Genomic DNA, 24294 nt, shown 5'->3' with positions numbered 1-24294 from the left:
GAGGGAGGGGAGGGAGAAGAAGGAAGAGGAAGGAGAAAAAAGAAGGAAGGAAGGAAAAAGAAGGAAGGAGGGAGGGAGGAGGGAAGGAAGGAAGGAAGGAAGGAAGGAAGGAAGGAAGGAAGGAAATAAAATAAAGACAATGCACCAGTTCAAATTGGTCACGGCAACATTCAGGTGATTTTCTTGGTGGGAGTGCTGGAGGCTGACCTGGTGAGGAAGCTCCATCTCCTGGAATTCACGACAATTTTTGAGGCTGAGACGAACAGTGCTGCTGGGGTGCAGTAGAGACATAAAGGTGGGGTGCTGACGGCTGAATGACTGCAGATTGAGGGCTCGAAATACGGCTGAATGTACTGGTGAAAGGTGCACATTTCAGCCATGCCGCCACATGAGTCTGGTGAAGAAAGAAGCGTTTAGGTGGCTGCTGGCACGAGCCAGTGGTCCTCTGGTCACTGGAAGGCCGGCCCTGCAGCTGTCGGCAGCCTCCAGAGTGGAGCCACACTCCTTACGGCATTGCCCTGACCCAAATCGACAGTGCTGGCGGGAGTCAAGAGATGATTTATTCAACTGTCTCACCATTTCAATGACGTGGATCTGTGGTAACTGAATACAGATGGATCTACCTGAATATAGGAAAAAAATTAATGCAAATAACACCCCAGTTTGTGCGATTTTGTGTGGAACCACTCTTTAGAAGTTATTAATGGACGAATGCTTAATCAGATCATTAATTGAAGGTATAGCTACGCAGAATACAATGCCATCGTGATAAATGTGGCTGACTAGGGAGGAGAAGAGGGCGAGCTAGGCTGACTCCGACTTGTCTGTCCTAAGGGGTGGCTGTGCATGGGACTGGAGAGAGACAGAGCAGCAGTGCCCGGGGCTGGTGTGGGGACACAGAGGTTGTGTCCTGGTCTGGTGCATGCCCTGGATGGTAACCAGGCCTCTCCCCAGGCCCTTGCTGGGTGTCCTCAGTGCTGTCAACCACTCCAGGCATCTGTCTGCCTTGCAACCCTTGGCTCTCTGCCTTCCGGAGTCATCCTCCCCTGGTTCCCCTTCTTCCCCTCTGGTTGATCTGCTCCTGCCCCATCTGCCCAGAGTGACTCTGATCTCACCTCCTCTTTCCAGAAAATTAAAGAGATCACCTACATGCACTCAGAAGGCATCCTGGCTGGGGAGCTGAAGCACGGGCCCCTGGCACTGATTGACAAGCAGATGCCAGTCATCATGGTCATCATGAAGGATCCTTGCTTTGCCAAATGCCAGAATGCCCTGCAGCAAGTCACGGCCCGCCAGGTGAGGGCTCTCCACCGGACTGCGCAGCTCTCTCCTGCTTTTCTGCACGCATGCCCACCTCACCACTGTCTGCCAGTACCAGCGATGGATGGTCTGGCCAGCGCGTGGCTGTGAGCGCACACCCTCCCCGGGCCCCCTGTGAGGAGTGCACACCCTTGGAAAGGAACTGGTCAGCCTGCAGCTGTCCCACACAGCTCTTGGGCGGGGCCCGGGGTCCCACACTGCCGTGAGCAGCTCCGGATGCTGGCCTGGAGCTCGGGGGAGGGGCTCCTGGTGGAGATCCCCGGGGCAGGGTTTCCCCGTTCTGCGGCCAGGCAGCTCTGACGCGAACTACCTGGGTTAAGGCCAGATCTCAGGGCAGGGGCACAGCTCCAAGGAGCTGCCCTCGATTCGGGCACCTGTGCTTGAGCCAGGGGAACCACCGCACTTCTGAGCAACTGACTGTAGTCAGGGATTCCCACTCTCCCCTCAAGTTCAATAATTTTTCTAGAGCTCAAGAGCTCAGGAAATCACTATCTATTACGGATTTTTTATTATAAAATCACTGCAGCCAACCCAAACAAGGGACCCCATAGTTTGGGGGCCCCAAATCAATGGTTTGTCCTCAGGATGTGTCACCCTCCCGACGTCACCGTGCCAGGGAGCTCCCCTGAGCTGCTAGTGTCGAGGAGTTTGTATTGTGGTTTTATTAAGTAGGCAGGACAGAGTGAACCATCAGCCATGTGATTGAACTCAGCTGCCAGCCCCACTTGTGTCCTTGGAGGTTGGGGAGATCCAGGCTGGCTGGCTCATGTCCTCTCTCAAAAGCACTTGCCTAATCATGTGGCTGGCTCTGGGGGCAGACCCCATCCTGGGGGATTATCTGCAAACCCACCACGAGTCGTCACCTTAGCATACAGTCAGGTATAATAGTCAAAGAGACCTCCCATAATCAGCGAAGGCAGCTTCTGTCACGGGAGAGTCCAGAGGCTGGGAGCTCGCTCCTGGAACCGGCCACAAGACCAGCCAAATGCTGGTGCACAGCAGCTGCCCTGAGGTAGGAGGCAGAGTTCATGAAAGTTCAGGGAGGTGAAATCAACAAAATTCTGCCCCATCAGATGTCACCACCCCTGGCTCAGCACAGAGGTCAGGCGGGGCCAAAACGCTGCATCCTTTACTTAAAACCCTCCCATACCTTCCCGTCAGAAGCCACAGGTGTGACCTTCCCTGGTAAGGAGATCGCCATCCTGCTGCACCATTTGGCACCCCATTTGTGCCTTGCGAGCAGGGCAGACCCACTCCCCTAAGGCCAGAGGGGCTGCCGTGAGCCAGTGGTGGAAAACAAAAACCTGCCTTTTTGTCCCTGCGTTATCTGGCCCGCTTCCTCCTGCTTCCAGTGAGTTTCAGGCACTCAGCTTTCCCTTCTGCTGCTTCCCTCGCTCGCCCACACCCGCCTCCAGGCCTGCTGGCTGTTCCTGCTGTCACGGGCCTTTCCCTGACTCTCTGCCGGTGGCCTCATCATTCGGGCTCCAGTAAAATGTCTCCCTGTTTTTGAGAGCTTCGGAGACCTCACCCGATCTCCCAATCACATTATCCTGTTTTTCCTGCCTTGGTGGCATGTCTTTGGAATTCATCTTTATTTCGGTGTCGCTTGTCTGGGTTTTGTTTTCCACCGTAGACTTCTGAGCCCCACAGGCTTGGGAGTGAGTCTGCCCTCTTTATTTCGGCAAAAGGCACAAATGGAGTGCCGCATGATGCAGCAGGGTGGCGTCTCCTTCTCAGGAAAGGAAGAAACCCACCAAAAGCCTCAGACACTTTATCCTTTCAAGCATTTGTGATACATGTACCACCTCACCCAGGATTCCTTAAATGTAAAGAGGACTGTTCTCATCACAGTCCTGTAGCTTCCAGATCCTCCGCATGCATCGGGATTGCTGCTTTCGAGAGCGATCTATTTTATGATCCTGTTCTGCTCAGAATTAGCCCCATTAACCTGCGTGCTCCAAGGGCCGATACTGAAAGTTCAAGTTTCGCATTATAAGACAATCGAGCTGCCTCCCACTGTGGACTGCCTCCAGGGCATCCTGAGCGTGGTTCGCTGCAGCTGCTGTCCTTCCACCTGGCTGTGCTCGAGGGGATATGACGTGTCGTCACAAGCAGCACCTAACAGCAGCAGAGAGGAGACATAGCCCAAAGTTCCTTTGTGTTCTTTAATACTTAAATAGTCATAGAATAAGTAATTTTTATTTAAAAGTAACTTTCTTTTTCTTTTTCTTTTTTTTTGAGGCCGAGGTCTCGCTATTGTCGCCAGGCTGGAGTGCAGTGGCACCGTCTGGCTCACTGCAAGCTCCACCGCCTCAGGTCACGCCATTCTCCTGCTGCCTCAGCCTCCCAAGCTGGGACTACAGGCCACCACCTCATACAGCTAATGTTTGTATTTTTAGTAGAGACAGGGTTTCACTGTGTTAGCCAGGATGGTCTTGATCTCCTGACCTCGTGATCTGCCCACCTTGGCCTCCCAAAGTGCTGGGATTACAGGCGTGAGCCACCACGCCTGGCCTAAAATAGCTTTCTTTTTAAAGTAGCTTATACCACCTCCCGCCCCCCAAAACAAGCTGGAAACTGCAAAATGTATCTTCTGATCATGGCACTAACCTATAACCTGGCCAGGTGAGGCAGCTCACGCCTGTAATCCCAACACTTTGGGAGGTCAAGGTGGAAGTATTGCCTGAGGCCAGGAGTTTGAGACCAATCTAGGCAATATAGCAAGACCCTGCCTGTATAAAAAAAATTTTTATAATTAGCCTGATGTATGTGCCTGGAGTTCCAGCTACTTGTGGGGCTGAGGTGGAAGGATCACTTGCTCTCAGGAGTTCAAGGCTTCAGTGAGCTAGGATCACGCCGCTGCACAGGGTGGGCAGCAGGGTGAGACTCTGTTTCAAAACAAAAAACCGGAAACAACCTCATCACCCAGAGGCAATGCCAATTAGCAAATGTAGTATTTCAGTCTAGGTTTTTCCTGTGCATGTGAATTTTTTTAAAAAATATTATTTAATATTATGTCAAGGATAAAATGTTTGCATCTTCCTTTTATTGTTATATTGCAAGTATTTTCTTACATCTTTATGAGCTTGTTATATGTAGCATTTAATCATTACATAATATTCCACCACAATCTTATAACATGATTTTCTTAATGTTTACTTAGCCAATCTTCTACTATTTAAGCTGTTCCCAGTTTTTTGTCTTCATAAATAACACAGCAGTGAACATCTTTGTATATACAATGTTGTCCCACATTTAAGATTTGTCCTGGCCGGGCACGGTGGCTCACGCCTGTAATTCCAGCACTTTGGGAGGCCGAGGTGGGTGGATCACAAGGTCAGGAGATCGAGACCATCCTGGCTAAAATGGTGAAACCCCATCTCTACTAAAAATACAAAAAATTAGCTGGGCTTGGTGGCGGGTGCCTGTAGTCCCAGCTACTCGGGAGGCTGAGGCAGGAGAATAGCGTGAACTCCAGGAGGCAGAGCTTGCAGTGAGCTGAGATCACGCCACTGCACTCCAGCCTGGGCGACAGAGCGAGACTCTGTCTCAAAAAAAAAAAAAAAAAAAAAAAAAAAAATTTGTCCTTAATCTAACAAATGAGCTATGATGTAACATTTTGGACTCCTAACATATATTGCCAAATTATGTTCCAGAAAAGAACCAATTTATTATCTCACAGCAAGTAAGAACACACAGTTCATAGTACAAAGAAATAAAAGTTTTATTACAATTTTATTTTGAAGCTTTTAAAGATACATAACATAAAGAATATAATGAAGAATACATAAAGAATATAATGAGTACCTGAATATGTACATATCATCCAGAGCTGACATTTGCTAACATGTTTTCATATGTGTTTCATCTTTTAAAATATCTAAATGTAAGACATTGCAGATACCAGATACAGTAGAAGCCTACTTTTTTTTTTTTTTTTTTTTTTGAGACAGAGTCTCGCTCTGTCACCCAGGCTGGAGTGCAGTGGCGCAATCTCGGCTCACTGCAACCTCTGCCTCCCGGGTTCATGCGATTCTCCGCCTCAGCCTCCTGAGTAGTTGGGACTACAGGCGCGCCACCATTCCCAGCTAATTTTTTTGTATTTTTAGTAGAGACAGGGTTTCACCATGTTTGTCAGGCTGGTCTCGAACTCCTGACCTGATGATCCACCCACCTCGGCCTCCCAAAGTGCTGGGATTACAGGCGTGAGCTACTGCGCCCAGCCCAGTAGAAGCCTACTGATGACCCATTCCTATATTTCCTTCCCACTCCACCCTAAATGAATTAGTCACATGAAATTCATATATATTCTTACAAGAAAAGTGAGTTTTTAACGGTATACATCAAGTTACCTGTGTTTAAAAGCATGAACCATATTCTTTAAATCATGGTGTTTAAAAGCATGAACCATATTCTTTAAATCATGTTAACAGATCGTGACACACATCAGGTACACAATAAATGTTTATTGAGGGACTAACTAAACCTTATACAGTTAAATGAAGCTTCTGGACTAAGGAATCTGCTTCCAAGATGCAGGTCTCTAGGTTGGTGACTATGGTGAACGTCTGTCTCCTTGTTTTTAAGCACTCTGAAAATTGTCTTTGAGGGGTAGCATGTTGCTGAGATCTTCGGGGTCCTGAACAGCCACTTTTTTTCGTTTAAGGTTGACTTCCCCAGAAATCTGGCCAAGTCTGTAACTGTGGAATGAGGATGAGACCGTGACAAGACCATCACCACCTTTCCTCTGATTCCAGACCTGTCCCAACAGCAGGGATGCGACATGGGAAGAGAAGTGGGCATCCCACATGTTCTGCGTGCTCCTATAGAGTTTGACAGCTTCCACGTGCCTTCTACCCAAGTGCTTTTGCTTACAGCAGATACTGTTTCTCTGTGTCCTGAAGTCGCCAGCGGAGAAGGGAATCATTGTTTACACATGGGGACCAGAGCAGACTTCTCCACTACTGTGCAATAGAGATACAGCTCTCTTCAGAGTAACTGTGAACCTTTTATAACCAACACTAGAGTTAGTTTTAGAAGACAAAATATTTATAATGACGATTGTATAGCTTTTAAGTTATTTTTCTAGTATGTGGCTTTCCGTAGCCGTGGTAACACCCAAACTGTTCATCCTGGCTACCCGTGCGCTGTCTCCAGGCTTGCCCCTGGCAGGTGGCATTCATCTCAGATGTGAGCACAAGGCATGGCCCTCTGGACTCCTTTCTCCTTTTCCTTCCTGTCTAGACTGCTCCTGAATCCTGTTCCCTGACATCCATGAAGCCCCTCCAGCACCCATCTGTGCTTCCTATAAGTCCAGTTGAAATCTCAACCTTCTTCCACACTTTTTTCTCGTGTGTGGCCCAGATCCCTCCCCCTCTCCAACTTCTGTTGAATCTGATCACAGCTCTTTTTAGGCCCAGGCAGCATTTTGGTCCCTGCTCCTTGCCCATATAGTAAAACAGCTTGAAATATCCCATGCAAGAGAGTAGTTTCAAGTGGGCGACTCTGCTCTCGATTTAAAAGCGTGCACAATCAAAGTACTATGCAATTTTAGGACAATAAAGAACATACAATTTTGTGTGTGTGTTTGCATTTTGTTAACCTCATTCTTTTTGTGTACTTTGGATTTTGAGGACTGTGCAGGAGCTCGGCCGTGTTTGGAGGGGCAGCCCTGTTTGTTAGTAACCATTGGCCTCTTCCACACCTGAGACCTATGGGTTTCTAGTAGGAAAAGGAGGGCTGTTTTCTAGGATACAACAAATGCAAGAGATTTGGGACTCAGCAGAGGGGCCACTGAACCTGGAAGGGGTTGGCCAGAACCTGGAGACAGCACAGAGGGCTGAAACTCTCCAATTTGTATTTTTCCCCCCAATTAACCTATTACAGTCCCTGGTTTCGTTAATACAATCAGACAAGAAGATTGAGAGCCAGAAAGTTCTGAAGTCTGTGAAGTCGGAACTTAGGCTGCCTACGTGAGTGCTATCACACACACCCTGAATGATGTCTCCATGACAACGGATGTGTGCTGCACTAGTATCTCATTAAACTCTGTTCAGGATTACCTACGGGCCACTCAGCAAATTTCCATCCCCTCCTCTGCCCTCACGTGTATCACAGGGGCTGGAAACCTGGGAACTACATTTCCAGGTTGTCCACCAGCGAGAGGCATTCATGGGAGACCTGGAAGACAGCTGAGTGGCAGAAACCCTTTTGTATTTCTCTCTGGCAGACGCAGACAGAAATGTGGCTTCCGCAAATGGAGGGTTCTGCTACGGCCCTTGGGTGCTGCCCAAAACGCACCCACCTCAGCATCCCAGGCAGTGGTGACCATGAGCAGAGGTTTCCTGTGGCTCCTCTAAAATCCCCACTCTGGAGAGCTGGCAGGACCCACGCGCTGCAGGGGTTTTTCCTGACTTCTGTCCTCCAGGCCCTGGGTCAGTCCCAGGGAAATGGCTAGAATGGTTTCTGTCCTACTGATCAATCCATGACCAATACAACCTCCAAGATTAGGAGACTACAAACTAGCCGGAACATTTTTCTCCGGACAAGACCTAGAAAGTGTCTTTCATCCTTATGCCCAAGAGGCGATGGCCATTCTGACTTTTGTGCTAATTGTTCCCTTGCTTTTCTTTATAGTTCCACCTGTGTATCTATCCCCAAATACCCTGTCTAGTTCGAAAGTGGAGGGCGAGTGCACACTGGGTGTGCAAGGAGAGGGCGGCACTGCCCCCGCTGGACGGAGGCTCCCGGAGGCGAGCAGATCAGTCTCCAGGTTGTGGTCTGACTCCTGCTTCTCTGGGAGCTGACAAGGCCCCTCCTGGGGAAGTCGTGAGCAAGGTCTCGAGGGAATCTTGGGCTCAGCACAGTCAGGCACCTGGCAGGGCCAAGGTGGGGACCAGGCGCTGGACCTGCAGCAGAAATACGGTCAGAGGGAGGGGGCTGCCCTGTACATCCTCCTTCTAAGCTCACCACGGCCTGCCTTTAGCTCTCCGTGGGGGGAAAGCTGGGAACTTCTGTGAGTGTTGTGTGTCCTCAGCAGAGGATGGGAGCGCCCCTCATCGGCACATGGCCAAGCCAAGTACTGCTGAGAAACTAGGCCAGGCTCTCCTGGGTGTTCTGACCCCGGGCTACAGCTGGCCTGATGGAGGTGGGGCCTTGTGAAGACCATTCACCCATGGGTCACACTGCTCAGTACGGCTCAGTCGCCCTCCACGTCTGGTGCAGAGCCATCACCCCAGGGTCACTTCTCGCCACCCTCCATGGGCCTCCCAGGCCATGTCTTCTGTGTTGGGTTCCTGGGTTTTTTTGTTTTTGTTTTTGTCTTTGTCTTTGTTTTCGACAGAGTCTCACTCTGTTGCCCAGGCTGGAGTGCAGCGCTGCAATCTCGGCTGACTGCCACCTCCACCTCCCAGGTTCAAGTGATTCTCCTGCCTCAGCCTCCCAAGTAGCTGGGACTACAGGTGCCCGCCACCATGCCCAGCTAATTTTTGTGTTTTCAGAAGACACGGGGTTTCACTATGTTGGCCAGGATGGTCTCAATCTCTTGACCTCATGATCCGCCCACCTCGGCCTCCCAAAGTGCTGGGATTACAGGCGTGAGCCATTGCACCTGACCAATTTTTGTATTTTTAGTGGAGACAGGGTTTCTCCATGTTGGTCAGGCTGGTCTCGAACTCCTGACCTCAAGTGATCCGCCTGCCTCGGCCTCCCAAAGTGCTGGGATTACAGGCGTGAGCCACCGCACCCGGCCAATTTTTGTATTTTTAGTGGAGACGGGGTTTCACCATGTTAGCCAGGATGGTCTCGAACTCCTGATCTGGTGATCTGCCTGCCTCAGCCTCCCACAGTGCTGGGATTACAGTGTGAGCCACCGCGCCCGGCCAATTTTTGTATTTTTAGTGGAGACGGGGTTTCACCACGTTGGCCAGGCTGGTCTCAAACTCCTGACCTCAGGTGATCCACTCGCCTCAGCCTCCCAAAGTGCTGGGATTACAGGCGTGAGCCACTGTGCCCGACCAATTTTTTGTATTTTTAATGGAGACGGGGTTTCACCATGTTAGCCAGGATGGTCTCGAACTCCTGATCTGGTGATCCGCCTGCCTCGGCCTCCCACAGTGCTGGGATTACAGCGTGAGCCACCGTGGCCGGCCTGAGCCCCTGTTTTCTGTATGTGTGTCTTCCTTCTTCTGAGTTTCCTTTTTTGTTCCGGTGAAGCCCATTCTTCTTGAGAAAAGGTGCTTGAGAGGTGTCTTAGTTCGGGCTGCTATAACAGTCCTGGTGCCTTATAAAAATCAGACATTTATTTCTCACAGTTCTCAAGACCAGCAAGTCTGAGATCAAGGCAGTGGCAGATGTGGAGTCTTGGTGAGGGTCCATTTCCTGGTTTGTACAGAGCAACCTTCTTGCTGTGTCCTCACACGGCAGAAGGGGCAAGGGAGTTCTCTGGAACCTCTTTGATAAATGTACTAATCCCATTAATAAGGGCTCCACCCTCACACTCATCACCTCCCAAAGGCCCCACCTTCCTAATAACATCACATGTGGCAGGGGTTAGGATTGCAACATATGAACTTTGGGAAACACAAATATTCAGGCCACGGCAGAAGGCAAGTTTTTTGAGAATCTGCAAGTGTGGAAATGATTTTTTTATTTATACTTGATAGAGGGTTTAGCTAAACATACAATTGCAGGTCAGAAAAAAATGTCCCTGCAGAATTTTAAAGGTACTGCTCCATCGTCTTGTTCCCAGTGTTGTTACTGAGGAGTCCAAAGTCTGATGTCTTTGTGGGTGGCCTTTTTGTCACCTTTTTGTTTCCTGTGTTCTGAAATACCACAAGTTGCCTACAGTCGCATTTCATTTCGGGGTGATTGAGTCTGGTAACTTCTGCCTTTCAGATCTAGGAAATTTTCTTGAATTACTTTGTTGTGGATTTCTCTGTTTCTCTGTCCTCACTGGAGTGTCTATTATTCCCAGGGTGAAGCTGCTGGACTGGCCTCTAATTTCTTATCTTTTCTTTCATTCATTTGTTGTCTTTTTGCCCTACTGAGAGATCTCTTCAATTTTATCTCCCAACCTGCTACCAAGATTTTTTTTTTTTTTTTTTTGAGACGGAGTCTCGCTCTGTCTCCCAGGCTGGAGTGCAGTGGCCGGATCTCAGCTCACTGCAAGCTCCGCCTCCCGGGTTCCCGCCATTCTTCTGCCTCAGCCTCCCGAGTAGCTGGGACTACAGGCGCCCGCCACCGCGCCCGGCTAGTTTTTTGTATTTTTTAGTAGAGACAGGGTTTCACCGTGTTAGCCAGGATGGTCTCGATCTCCTGACCTCGTGATCCGCCCGTCTCGGCCTCCCAAAGTGCTGGGATTACAGGCTTGAGCCACCACACCCGGCCAAGATTTTTCATTTCTGCCAATATGATTTAATTTTCAAGAGTTTTTCTTTGCTCTCTCTCTCTATATATAAAACATATATATGTATATTATTTTTGAGACGGAGTCCCACTCTGTTGCCAGGCTGGAGTGCAGTGGCACAATCTCGGCTCACTGCAAGCTCTGCCTCCCAGGTTCAAGTGATTCTCCTGCTTCAGTCTCCCAAGTAGCTGGGACTATAGGCATGCGCCACCACGCCCAGCTAGTTTTTGTATTTTTAGTAGAGACGGGGTTTTACCATGTTGGCCAGGATGGTCTCAATCTCGACCTCGTGATCCGCCCACCTCAGCCTCCCAAAGTGCTGGGATGACAGGCGTGAGCCACTGCGCCCTGCTGTTATTATATAACATATTTTAAAAATTACCTAAAGTCTGTACTTTATCTGTATTCCCTTAGTTCTTATCTAATGTCCTTTTTCTGTTCTGAGACATGCCTCCTTAGTTTCCTCTTGGCTGTGAGAGTTTCTCAGACTTGTTTTTAATGACCTTGACAGTTTTGAAAACTCCTGGTGGGTGCTTTGTGGATTGTCCCTTTGTTGGGTTTGTTAACGCTTTACTCATGGCTAGACTGGGGTTCTGGGTTCTGGGGAGGAACACCACAGAAGAAAGTGCCTTTCTCATCCCTTCATATCATTGGTGCACACTATCCACATCTTATCACCGGTGTGGTGTGCGGCCTTCATCAGCTGGCTGAGGAGGTGGGAGCCAGGTTTCTCCACTGTAAAGGTTCTCATTTTCCTCCTTCTCCATATTGTACTCTCTGAAAGGAAGTCACTAAGCTTGGCCCACAGTTAAAGGGCAGGGTGTGATGTTTCGCCTCCTCGAGAGAGGAGCATCTACACAATTTGGAATTCTTCTGCACAAAGGTTTTTTTGTTTGTTTTTTTTTTTTTTTTGGGAAGTAGTCTCACTGTGTCTCCCAGGCTGGAGTGCGGTGGCGCCATCTCGGCTCACTGCAAGCTCCGCCTCCTGGGTTCACGCCATTCTCCTGCCTCAGCCTCCCGAGTAGCTGGGACTACAGGCGCCGCCACCATGCCCAGCTAATTGTTTTTGGTATTTTTAGTAGAGAAGGAGTTTCACTGTGTTAGCCAGGATGGTCTCGATCTCCTGACCTCGTGATCTGCCCGCCTCGGCCTCCCAAAGTGTGGGATTACAGGCGTGAGCCACCGTGCCCGGCCACAAACTTGTCTATTCTTCCCCATTTGTTATTTCTATTAGTATGAACCATAGATATTTATTTTATATTTTGAGTCATACCCAATACTATGTTAGTTTGTTGCTCCAATAGTTCTAGCAATAGCCACTGGAGGCTTTTTCAGTTGGCTCTTGTCTCTTTGGCATAGCCCCATCATTTTGTGTGTGTGTGTGTGTGTGTGTGTGTGTGTGTGTGTGTGTGTGTGTACTCGCACTACAATATTCTCCAGGTTTGTCTTGTCCATACCCTGCCCCAGCCCTAGAATCAGCCATTTTTCCAGGGATCCCTGGTTCCTTGCATGGCAAATGACATTACAGAAGATCTGGGCTCTGGGTGTGTTGGCTGCTACTGAGATGTCATTCTTTCTGGGCCATCTCAGCTGACAGAGCAAGGCCATGTTGCATACACCTGTGCTGAACAATTTTTAAATGGCTGGCTCTTGTTTTAAGGATGTAATATGTTTTCATTCTCTCTGAAGCCAACAATAGTTTTATTTTTATTTTTTGAATTTTCCTTCTCCACAGAGTCTGTCTCTTTCAAGATGCAGTTGTCTTACTTTTCTAAGCCCTATGACATCGAGCTGTCTGTTCAGATTCAAGGTGGGCTGACTGGAAGTTCTAAGCACATGGTAGGGCTGGTTGATGCAAGATTCCCTGCTGGGAAATCTGGCGGGGGTGGGGCGTGTCATCATGTTCATGTCTCAGGTCTTCCCTTTAGGGCTCGTCAGACTTCTGGAGAACAGCTTGCTGGCTCCCTGCCTGCGAGTACGGGCCCAGCTGCTGGTGCTCTGGGGGATTCCCGGAGGAGGGCGGCAAAGGGCCACTGGGTTCAACATTCAGTTATACGGCGCCCAAATAACCCTGTTTCCATGCAGTGCCACACCCTCAGCTGTGCCCCAGCTCATGCCCTCATTCTAATCATCACCATATAAGAAACTTCCAGACTTCTGCCTTTCCCAGTTCTGCCCTTCCCTGGCATGGCCTCGTGTGAGCCAGTCTCCCCAGCATGGCTGACCAGTCCCAGGATAGAAGCCCTGTCCGGGGGACCATCAGAGTCCATCGTTGTGGGTTGTCAAACTCCATTCGGGCCTGAGGTGGCCTCCATGGCCCTAGGGTTTCCAGGCCAGCTCTACCCCCGCCTCCTCTGGGTGTGATGTTACAGGCACCTCCCAACAAACATCCCCATTGGTTTAAGTGCAGTTTAGCTTTCTACAGCACACAGCCGGGGCAGCCCTGACGTACACCCTTCAGCACATCTCTGGGTCCTTGTAGGGGTTGGGGAGAAGGGAAGATGTGGGTTAGTGGAGTGGGGGGAGGGCAGGCAAGGTGTTGAGGGGACAGAGGCCAGTCAGCATAAGGACGTACACCATCCCTGCTGCATGGGCTGCACCTAGCTCTTCCTGCTTCCCTCCTTCTCCACACCACTTCCTACAGAACCAAAGCAGGCAGAAGTGAATCCCTTGCCCAGAGGAGCACAGCTGACAAATGAGTCGGATTGGAATCCAGGCCAATCAAGGGTGGGGGATATCAGGACCACAGAAACCTGTAGGCACTGTGGCTGCACATACAGCTGGTCTCCGGACAAGTCCCCGATGCCCCAGGCACCCCTAGCTCCTCCACCCTGCCGTGCTCGTCTTAGTTTGTTTCTGTTGCTTACAACAGAATACCTGAAACTGGGTAATTGACTTTAAAAAAGAATGTATTTGTTATAGCCCTGGGGGCTGAGAGGTCCAAGGTTGAGTGGCTGCATCTGATGACGACCTTCTTGCTGGTGGGGACTCTGCAGAGTCCTGAGGATGGTCCAGGTGTCATATGGCTAGGGGGCTGAGCATGCTCACGTGCCAGCTCCGCTCTTCCTTCCTCTTCTAAAGGAGCCACCAGTCCCACTCGGTGATAACCCTTTAATCCATGAATCCATCAGATTAATCCCAACCACCCTCAGAGGCCCCACCTCTCAGTGCTGCCACACTGGAGATTAGGTATGAACATGAGTTTCATAGAGGATAAATATTCAAAATAGCACCTCCTAATTTTTAAATGTTTCTTAAATCAACTAATCAATTAAAAAAAAACCTCTCTGGGCTAAACAAGGCATATCAGTGAGCTAAAGCCAGCCCACATGCCTGGCAGTGCCAATCTACCTCAAGGTCCTCAGAACTCTCCAGTCCCCTCACCTTGCCCTAAGACCAGGTGACTTGTGGCTCCCTGAACACAGGAAGCAGGTCCTCACGTCTGAACATTTGGGCCTGAGTGCCCTTTCTGCCTAAGTCGCAGGCCCAACATATCCTGCTGGGCAGCCTTAGCAACAGCTTCCTCCCGCCCAGGAGGCCTCCCTCAATTGCTTCTCCCTGCCACAGACCAGGTCAGGTGAGACATGCTCACGTGTCCTACCTGGTTCACACATGTTGTGGCAGGATCTTGTCACTTGGAGGGGTCAACCAGCATTCTTGGTGCTGTTCCAAGGCCCCCATCCCCACCCTGTCACCTCAGCTTTGTGTCCATAAATGTTCACTGTATTTCATAACCCAGAAAAAAAGCAGTGTCTCTGGAATAAAAAGAACCCTTACAGAAAACTTAGGGTGAGATATGTATAGGTGTGTACACATGTACACTGATTTTTGGTTACTCACTTGACATGATGTGAGTGCTATGAAGTTAGGCCTGCAGTGCTTGAAATTGGTGTCCCCCTGTTTTTTATTTTTTTTTAGTTTGTTTGTTTTGTTTTTGAGACAGAGTTTTTGCTCTGTTGCCCAGGCTGGAGTGCCGTGGAGCAATCTCGGCTCACTGCAACCTCTGCCTCCTGGGTTCAAGTTATTCTCCTGCCTTGGCCTCCTGAATAGCTGGAATTACAGGCACCCACCATCACACCCAGCTAATTTTTGTATTTCTAGTAGAGATGACGTTTCACCATGTTGGCCAGGCTGGTCTCGAACTCTTGACCTCAGGTAATCTACCCCCCTCGGCGTCCCAACGTGCTGGGATTACAAGTGTGAGCCACCGGGCAGCCTTCCTAATGAGGAGAAGCACCCATCAGTGCTCCCTGGTGGAACCTCAGCTCTGACAGCTGGGCTTTTACTCTTTTCCCATGATCCTTGATCCTGGCAATTTCCTGTTTTCTCTCATGCACCCGAGGCAGGTGGCAGGTGAGTCTGAGGTAGGGACAGGTGTGGGCCCTCCTCAATGCAGGCCACACTGCGAGGTAGAATTTCAAGCAGCAATGAGCCATGCTGAGATTTAGCAAACTCCCTCTGGTGGCCAAGGAGGACACCATGCTGGATCCGTTCCTCTACCCCACCCCTCCTCTGAGGCTCTGGTGCCTCCAAGCGGCCTGGCCCAGCCATCAGTGCCCTTGGAACCTGGGTCACAGGCTAGCTGCCCTCCCCAAAGTCTGCAACCACCCTTCACACCACCCAGCCCCTTGCCCTCCCCATCTGCAGAGTCCTGTTCCTTCTCCCAACTCTGGCCCTGGCCACTCCGTGGATACTGGTATTGTGTTACTGCTGTTCTACCCCACACTCACCATTTGTCAACTACTGTTCCCACTCTTCCAGTCCCCAAAGCCCGGCTCTCCGCGGTTTTCCCCATGTGCATAGCCTCGGTGCGCTTCCTGCTTCACTTTTCAACGTAGATCTGGCAACATCCCAAGTCCCGGCCTCTCCCATCCTGTACGACCCCAAGGCCGCTGGTACCTGATCCAGCCTCAAAAGCAACTCAGAGTCAACGGGTCCCAGTCCCTAGGGGGCCCTGAGCAAGGGACTCCTCACCCCGCCCCCCACTCAGAGACTTGACTGAGCACCTCCCTTTTTTTTTTTTCTGAGACAGAGTCTCACTCTGTTGCCCAGGTTGGAGTGCAGTGGCGCAATCTCGGCTCACTGCAACCTCCGCCTCTCGGGTTTAAGTGATTCTCCTACCTCAGCCTCCCGAGTAGCTAGGATTACAGGCGCCCGCAACCACGCCCAGCTAATTGTTTCGTATTTTTAATAGGGACAGATTTCACCTGGTTAGCCAGGCTGGTCTCGAACTCCTGACCTCAGGTGGTCCACCCGCCTAGACCTCCCAAAGTGCTGGGATTACAGGCGTGAGCCACCGCGCCCTGCCGCACCTCCCAATTTTTAAATGTTGTCAACTAAGTCACCCCGCCACCAAGCGCACTCCCCTCCTGCGTCACCGACCCATCGGGTAACCTGTCTACACACGGCCATCTCTTCGCACCCCCTCCCCTTCTTCAACCCGACTTCTGGCCTCACCCACACCCCCACAGACCCGTTCCTGCGGCGCCGCAGCGAGCAACTGAGTACAAGGCCAGCCCCGCCTCCCGGGCCCTAGCACGCCGGGCTCCCGGACGCCAGGCCGGCCTCTCCCCGCGATCGACCCGGGCTCTCCCCGAAACGGGCGGCCTCCCGTGCTGCTCCAGGCCGCCTCGCTGCCACGAGCCTGCACCTGTAGGCGAGGCCCGGCTCCCCGCGGACCCCGCGGTGTGAGCCCCGCGCGCCTCCAGCCCGGTTCCCGGTCCTCCGGGCCACCCTCTCCCCCGAGCTGCGGCCCCCTTGCGCGGACAGCGGACTCAGCTGGTGGGACGCGCAGTGCCTGCGTCTCCAGCTCACCGCGTGCACGGCGCGCACCCGAGCGCCATGGCCGTTCGGCCGACGCCACTGAAAGGCCCGGGGGCGTCGAACCCACGGAACCCCGGCCCAGGACCTCGGGCGCCCGACCCGGCCCCCGGCCCCGCCCGCACCACCTCCAGCGGCCCGCCCCCCAGGCGCCATTGGCCGCGCCTGCTCCGCTCTCCGCGCGCTGATTGGTCGGCCCGAGGGTCGGTCAGACCGGGCGCCGCGGCGGCGGCAGCGGCAGAGAAGGGAGCGGGACCGGAAGGGTCGCAGCGCCCCGGCGCCCCTCACACCCACTGCGGCGGCGGCGGCGGCGGGGCGGAGCGGGGCGGGCCGGCGGCGGAGCCGGGGCCACGGAGCGAGGAGTGACTAGCACGCAGCGCCGCCAGTCCGCCCGCCCGGCCTCTCCCCGTGGCGCGGCGGCGGGGAGGCGAGGTGAGCCCGGCGGGCGGGCTAGGCCTGGCGGCGGCTGCTCGGGCCCGGCCCGCGGGGAGGGGCGGCGGGGGAACCGCGCGGCCGGGGTTTCGGGGTGGGCCGGGGGCTGCGGGGCCCTGGCAGCCGCAGCCGTCGCCCCTGTGCTCGGGGATGCCGCAGGCGCCCCCTTCCGCCCGGCTGTCAGCGGCTCCGGGCTGCGGGCCTGCTCCCCGGCCTGGCCCGGCCGACCTGCCCGTGGGGTCTGCGGGCGCCATCCCTCCCGGAGGTGGGGCGAACAGCTGCACTCCTGCGCCGGGTGCCCAGGGGCCCGGGGTCGCGTCCCCGCGACCTTGACCAAGGCACTGACCCTCGCTCTGCCGCGGTTTTGCCTTCAGGAAGGTGGGGAAATGCCTCTTCTGGACAGGGTTGTTGTCAGGCTGTGTGACTGTGTGCAGACGCCTGGGCAGGACACCGGTGGACATTTGTGGAAGGTTGGGCAGGGTGCTGGCCCTTGCTGGTGTGAGAGGTGTAGGAACCCCCTCCTCATCCGCGCAGCCTCCCGCCTCCCCACGCACGCCTCCCTTGCCTTGTCATTGCACACTCAGTGTCCAGCAGTGCCAGAGGGGACCCAGCCCACATCCCTTACCACCACACCCCTCTCCCAGAAGACTGCTGCCCCAGTCCACTCATCTCGCCCGCCTTGAACATGCCAGCCCGCATTTGCCCCAGGACCTTTGTATTTGCTGTTTCCTCGTCTTTGGAGTTGTCCGTGATCTTGGCACAAGTAGCTCTTTCTGCTCCTTCCTCTGGCGGGATGCCTCGGTTTGGGTGAGGCCCTCCTCGACCACCCTCTTTCTTCCCTTAGTCATGCTATTTCAGTATTTTAAAAATTTCCTTCCTAGCTCTTACCTGGTTTGAAACGTTTCTATTTATTTGCTTGTTTATTTTCTGTCTCCCCGACTAGGATGTAATTTTGTGAAAACAGGTAGCTGTCTGATTTGTCCACTGCTTTATCCCCAGTACTTAGAAAGCACACAGTAAGTATTCAGTAGTATCAGCTCAATGAATGAATGAATGATCAAAGAAATGGCCCAGTCTCCCTGTTGTCTCTGCTTTATCTGTTAATTTAGTGACTTCTGATTAACGTGTGAAACTTGTAAGCAGATGGAAGCTTGTTCTATTTTGTGAAACATTTTGGTGTCCTTGACCCCTTTAATTGCTAACCGTTGGAACAAGCTGTGATGTAAAATCTCACATTTTTATAATGGTTTAGCTCTAGCTTTCTTCCACACATGCAGGAGACATTTACTGAATTCTGCATTATCTAGGTCATGCTTTCTGCTAGGCCCTAGGGACACAAGGCAGATAGCAACAGGGTCCCTTTCCGAAGAGAGCCCAGGAGCCCAGTAGAGAAGGCAGGCATGCAGACACTTAGTTCCAGGACTGTGCAACCCTTGCTGTCGTGGAGGGGCTATGCCATGGAAATGTGGAGGAGGTGACAGGTGATGCTGGGGGGCCTTGAGGGTGATGAGAAATTTGCTAGGCAGGGAGAGGCAGAGGTATGAAGGAGCAGGGCCAGGTAAGGACCATAGCCCACTGTGGAGTTGAGAATCAGTCTGGAGGGCCAGGTGTAAGGGCATAGAGTCGTGGGGACTCTGAAGAACTGGAACCTTACCCAGCAGTTTTCTAGAAGAAGGTGGAATTTGACTGGTGCCATGGCTCACGCCTGTAATCTCAGACACTTTGGGAGGCCGACGTGGGAGGATCACTTAAGGCCAGGAGTTCCAGACCAGCCTGGGCAACAGTGAGCTCCCTGTCTCTACAAAAAATTTTTGAAAATTAGCTAGGTGTGGTGGCATCCACCTGTAGTCCTAGCTACTTGGGAGTCTGAGGTGGAAGGATCCCATGAGCCCAGGATTTCGAGCCTGCAGTGAGCTATGATCGCACCACTGTGCTCCAGCCTGGGTGACAGAGCAAGACCCTGTCTCTAAAACAGAAGGCAGCACTCCACATTTGTTCCGATTTTTAAATGTTGGCAATAGCTAATTAATTTTTTTTTTTTTTAATGCTGTGAGCCAAGCCAAATACAGATTCATTCAGCTTGGTTGCAGATTGTCATCCTCCAGGAGTGGCTGTGTGGGAGGGAGGAGTTGTGAGGAGAGCAGGAAAGGTAGCCTAAGGCCAGGAGAGTCAGGCCCTGTTTGCCCAGGTACCAGCCCGGATACTCATTTGATTGTAACTGGAGCCCTGTGGAAACGGAAGCTCAGGAGTTTGAGTAGTCTGCTTCTTAGCAAGGAGCTGGTGAGTGGAATCCGAACCCAAATCTCTCCCCAGATAAGGATTCTTTCCTGAGTCCCTCAGCTCTGAGTATTCTCTTTTGGCTTTTAACTTGTTCTGGAAGAATGACCACCAATCTATTTAATGTTTTCCTTGATTTAACTTTTAAATTTTTCTTCAAAAGGACCCTGCAGAGTTAAAAACAATACTATTTTTGCATAGACTTCTCTGGACAGCTTTGGTTTTCCTGGTAATTTAATTTTCAGGGTGCCAGAACATTAATTTGTTCACAGACTAAAATCTGTTTATTTGGTCCCCTGAATAAACATTAGAGGGGATTCTTGAATGTGTCTAAGATAAAATATTCTTAATTTTCTGGATAAAGAAAAGGACCAGACAAACCAGTTAATAGTGACTAGACCAGTTTTCATGAGACATAAAACAGAGACCAGATTTTTTTTCTTCTTAAGACTATTGATTTGCCAATAGGGCAACTATTTTTGGTCTACATACATACAGTAGTTATACCTGACACTTGGTTAGGAAGGTGCCATTTTTACATAATTTTCCTTCAGAATAATTAATTCCTGATATTTTGTACTTGATTGTATGATCCGGTTTCAACATCATTTTTTAAATTTTAACTTTTATTATGGGAATTTTCAAACATATACAAACTAAACAGAATAGCATTCTGCTTTAACAGTTATTAACTCCTGACCAATCTTGTTTCATCTCTAATGTTATCCTCTTACACACTTACCACCCATAATTATTTTCAAGGAATTCCTAAATATCATGTCATTTCATTCATTATTTTTCAGGATACTAATTACACAGTGGGTGCCCAGGAAATGTTTGTTAAAGACAAAGCTGAACGGGAGAATACATGTGGTAGGGCAGCTGGGGGCAGTGGTTCAGATCAGGACTTTGAGTCAGACTCCCAGTGGGTCTGCTGCTTATCTGGGTGATGTGCAGAAGCGATCGGGCTCATCTGTAAAACAGACGGGCACAACCTCAGGGTGCTTGGTAGGTATGCAGTAGTTATGCAGACGGGCACAACCTCAGGGTGCTCGGTAGGTATGCAGTAGTTATACAGACGGGCACAACCTCAGGGTGCTCGGTAGGTATGCAGTAGTTATACAGCACACTGCGGTGGGTCTCTAAAGGTCCTGACTCTTTTAAAGGTGAAAAAGTAATAATTCCTTCATATCATCAAATAACTAGTCAATCTTCAAATTTCCAGCTGCCCCATGAATTTTAAGTTTCCTTAATAGTTTGAAGGTAGAGCACGATAAGGTCCATACATTGTTGATTGGTTGATACGTCTTTTAAGTTTCTCTTCATCCATAGATCCCCCTCCTATTTCTTTGTTTTCTTGGTAGTTTATTTGTTGAAGCAATCAAGTTGTTCTGTAGCATTTCCACAGTTGGTATTTGATTGATTGCATCTCTGCAGTGTAATTTAATGTGTTTCTCTGTAATCTCTGTCAGTTAGTGATTGGATCTAGACAAGGCTTGGTCAGATTTAGGGTACATTCCTCCATCAAGATGCCGTCCTAAGTGGGCTCTGCACTTCTTATCTAGAGGTAACCTGAGGCTCTCTGCCTGTCTGTTGTACAGATGAGCCCGATCGCTTCTGCACATCACCCAGATAAGCAGCAGACCCACTGGGAGTCTGACTCAAAGTCCTGATCTGAACCACTGCTCCCAGCTGCCCTACCACATGTGTTCTCCCGTTTAGCTTTGTCTTTAACAAACATTTACTGGGCACCCACTGTGTAATCAGTAGAGGATTGAGAAATAAATAAGACACGTTTTCTGCCCTTACAGAGTAGAAGTAGAAGTAGACCCGCAGTGCAGTCTAAAGTGAATACAGCGAGGGTGGCAACGATGGGGGCATGCCCAGCATGGTGTGAAGGGAAAGGCTGGAGGAGGAAACATGTAAGAGAAGCAGGTGCTTGAACTAGTGTTTGAAGGAGGATGAAGGTTGACCAGGAGGTCAGAAAGGAGAGGGACGCCATTTCAAGCAGATGGAACAGCTTAGGCAGAGGCCTGCAGGTGTGCAGTAGCTGGGTGTGTCTGCCCATCCCAGGTGGTTTGATATTGCTCAGGATTGGGCCAGAGGACTGCCATCTCCCATGCTGTGCTGGGGAACTGAGTCTTATTCTCAAGGCGGTCAGTCACTGTTGAAGGAGTTCAAATGGTATGGCATGATCACTGCGTATTTTCAACAAATCTCTCTCTTTTTCCATCTCCATAATTTGAAATAATTATAGATTCACAAGAAGTTGCACAAATGGCACAGAGAGGTCCCAGTACCCTTCATCCAGCTTTCTCCAGTGGTTATATATCTTCATAACTATAGCAAAATATCCAAACCAGGAAATTTGGCATTGGAACAATATGTATAGAGTTCATTGTCATTTTTTATCACATGTGAAAATTCATATAACCACCACCACAATCAAGATTCAAAACTACGTCATCATCCCAAATATCTCCCTGTGCCACTCCCTTACAGCCACAGCACCCTTTTCCCCAGCATTCATAACTGCTGGCAAGTGCTAATCTCCATCTCTAGACTTTTGTCTTTTCAGGAGTGTTATACTCATGGAGTTAGACAGCGTGTGACTTTTGAGGTTGGCTTTTTTCATAGAATATACCGCCCTCGAGACCCACCCGAGTTGTGGTGTGTTTCAGCCGTTGCTGAGTGGTGTTCCGTGGCACGGGCGTACAGCAGTTAGTTTACCCATGTACCCATTGAAGGACATTCGGGTTGTTTCTAGTTTAGCTATTAAAAATAAAGCTGCTGTGAACATTTGTGTACATATTCTCATGTGCAGTGATTTCTCTGTCTAAAGTGGCATGTGTGCAGTGGTTTGGAGGTCACGGGAATGGCATCTGGGAGAATGCTGCTGCTGTCGCTGGTCCAAGGAGCCATGAGAAGCTGTTACCCAGGCCTCTGGGAGTGGGGCAGGCCTGGGTGCCTGGAAGTGGGGCTGGTGACCGGGATCCTTGCAGGGTCCTGTGGATCCAACAGTGGGTGAGGCGATAACCAAATGCTGGTTGTTCTGTATTGTGGCATACACTGTGGCTTAAGAACTACAGAGGATGGCCCTGAGAGCTGCAAGATTCTCGATTATCAAAGAAAGGTTAAGTTGTTCTACCAAGCTATTCTTCAAAAGAATTACAGTAGGAAAATAGAATAACTTTTAAAATTTTTACTTTCTTTTTTTTTTTTTTTTTTTTGAGACGGGAGTCGCTCTGTCACCCAGGTTGGAGTGCAGTGGCGCGATCTCGGCTCACTGCAAGCTCCGCCTCCCGGGTTCATGCCATTCTCCTGCCTCAGCCTCCTGAGTAGCTGGGACTACAGGTGCCCACCACCACACCTGGCTAATTTTTTGTAATTTTTTAGTAGAAACAGGGTTTCATCGTGTTAGCCAGGATGGTCTTGATCTCCTGACCTCGTGATCCGCCCGCTTCGGCCTCCCAAAGTGCTGGGATTACAGGCATGAGCCACTGCGCCCGGCCAGATTTTTACTATTATTATTATTATTTAACATAGAGATGAAGCCTCACGATGTTGCCCAGGCTGGTCTGGAACTCTTGGGCCTAAGCAATCCTCCTCCCACCTTCGGCCTCCCACAGTGCTGGGATTACAAGTGTGAGCCATCGTGTCCAGCTGGAAAACAGAACAATTTAATGAAAAAAACGTCGGCAGCAAGCATTGAGGGTGATTGTGAGAATCTGCTTTTAATCACAGTAGTCAGTTGATTTAATATCCATGTCCTGGGTATTCTGAAGCTTTAGTGTGATTCAAGGTTCGCCTGAGTCTGTGGATCACTGAATCGTTGTCATCGTTAGAGGAAAAAGTGTTTTGGTAGGGGAAGTCAGCAGGATGAAATGTGCAGGACTGTGTTCTGGTCCTGGCCAGCCTGTGTGCAAATAGCTTCACTTTCTAAAGGGATGTCAGAATGGTGCTTTGGGAGGAACTTGAATATTGTGGTGAAACACACCTAAATTCAAATCTGGGCCATGCTGAGAATTTGGACAACTTCCTTATTGCCTCTAAGCCTCAGTTTCCTCATTTGCAGAGCGGGGGATAGTAATATGCCCCTCACTAGTTGTTATAAGGGTGTTTATAAATGTGTGTCTCAGAGCCAGGCGCACTCTCATGCCTCTAGCCTTACCTGCCTCAAGCCCATCTTCCGTACAAGTGTTAAATGATCATTCTGCAGCTTTTCATTTAACATTTTTTGTTTACTCAGTTTTTAAATGTGAAATATGTACATTTGAAAAACAGAATAGAAAGTTATGATGGGAAGAAGGTTTCTCATTTCTTGCTATTTCTCTACTTGCTCGCCTTGTGTATGTGCATGTGTATGCGCACGTGTATGTGTGTTTACGTAGCTGGGCATCATGTGTTCTCCTCTTCAACTTGCTGTGTTTCCTTTCTGTATCTTAGACATCTTTCCACATTGGTACCTAAAGTCCTTGCATTCTGTTGAATGGCCTTCTTGTACTTTAGTGCCATAATTTATTCAGTCCATGCACAGTGTACATTTTAGATTAGTTCTAGTTTTTTGCCTGTTACAAGAAGTGTTACAAACATCCTTGCACAAATATGTTTGGATGCTTGTACACATATTTGTCAGATACACTTAGAGAATTGTATTTGCCAGTTTAGGATGTGCATGTAACTTTTACTAGCTATTATCTCTATTCTATCCAAAAAAATGTTTTGCCACTTCACAGCTCTCACTGACGTGTGTGAAAGTGCCTGTTTCCTCATGCGTTGGTCGATACTGTGAACAAACCTGAGCTCAGGTCTTGCCTCCTCCTGGAAGCCTCCTTGTAGCGTTCCCTCCCAGTTTGGAGGTGCTCATAGCCTGGGAGGGAGGCAGACCCTACAAAGGCTGTGACAGTGCAGCCTGGTGGGCGCTGCTGAGTGCACAAGTGGCAAGGAGGGAGCCCCGTGCTGGACGGACAGTGGCAGCACAGACTGGGAGCCGGGGGAGGAGCTGGCACCTGCTGGGGTGGGAAGTGGAGCAGCGAAGG

The 24294-nt window shown here is 50.3% G+C and overlaps 2 protein-coding genes and 1 long non-coding RNA gene across 9 annotated transcripts in view; 2 read left to right on the top strand and 1 right to left on the bottom strand.

Annotated features, from left to right (window-relative positions):
- Positions 1–6898, top strand: part of GFPT2 (glutamine-fructose-6-phosphate transaminase 2) — a 53532-nt gene extending 46634 nt beyond the window's left edge. Inside the window, 6 exon segments of the mRNA XM_031666690.1 lie at positions 1129–1322; positions 3283–3310; positions 3312–3369; positions 3372–3406; positions 3408–3419; positions 5987–6898. Coding sequence (XP_031522550.1) covers positions 1129–1322; positions 3283–3310; positions 3312–3369; positions 3372–3406; positions 3408–3419; positions 5987–6031 — 372 coding nt within the window. The 3' untranslated portion in view covers positions 6032–6898.
- A 6719-nt stretch (positions 6899–13617) lies between these two features.
- LOC108586600 lies at positions 13618–15801 on the bottom strand. The gene is made up of 2 exons (XR_001904113.2): positions 15457–15801; positions 13618–13835 (listed from the first exon to the last, which is right to left on the bottom strand). It is a non-coding gene; the product is annotated as an uncharacterized LOC108586600 (long non-coding RNA).
- A 939-nt stretch (positions 15802–16740) lies between these two features.
- MAPK9 (mitogen-activated protein kinase 9) overlaps positions 16741–24294 on the top strand; it is a 59134-nt gene continuing 51580 nt past the window's right edge. For 4 of the 7 annotated variants that reach the window (XM_003900638.4, XM_003900639.4, XM_009209718.3 and 1 more), the window contains exon 1: positions 16741–16978. The gene's annotated coding sequence lies outside the window, so the exon portion shown is untranslated. The remainder of the gene's footprint in view (positions 16979–24294) is intronic. The other 3 variants (XM_031666689.1, XM_009209717.3, XM_009209716.3) reach the window with 2 other exon arrangements.

Source organism: Papio anubis, chromosome 5 (assembly GCF_008728515.1).
Source record: "Papio anubis isolate 15944 chromosome 5, Panubis1.0, whole genome shotgun sequence".
Classification (NCBI taxonomy): domain Eukaryota; kingdom Metazoa; phylum Chordata; class Mammalia; order Primates; family Cercopithecidae; genus Papio; species Papio anubis.
This window is presented reverse-complemented; position numbering and strand designations above follow the sequence as displayed.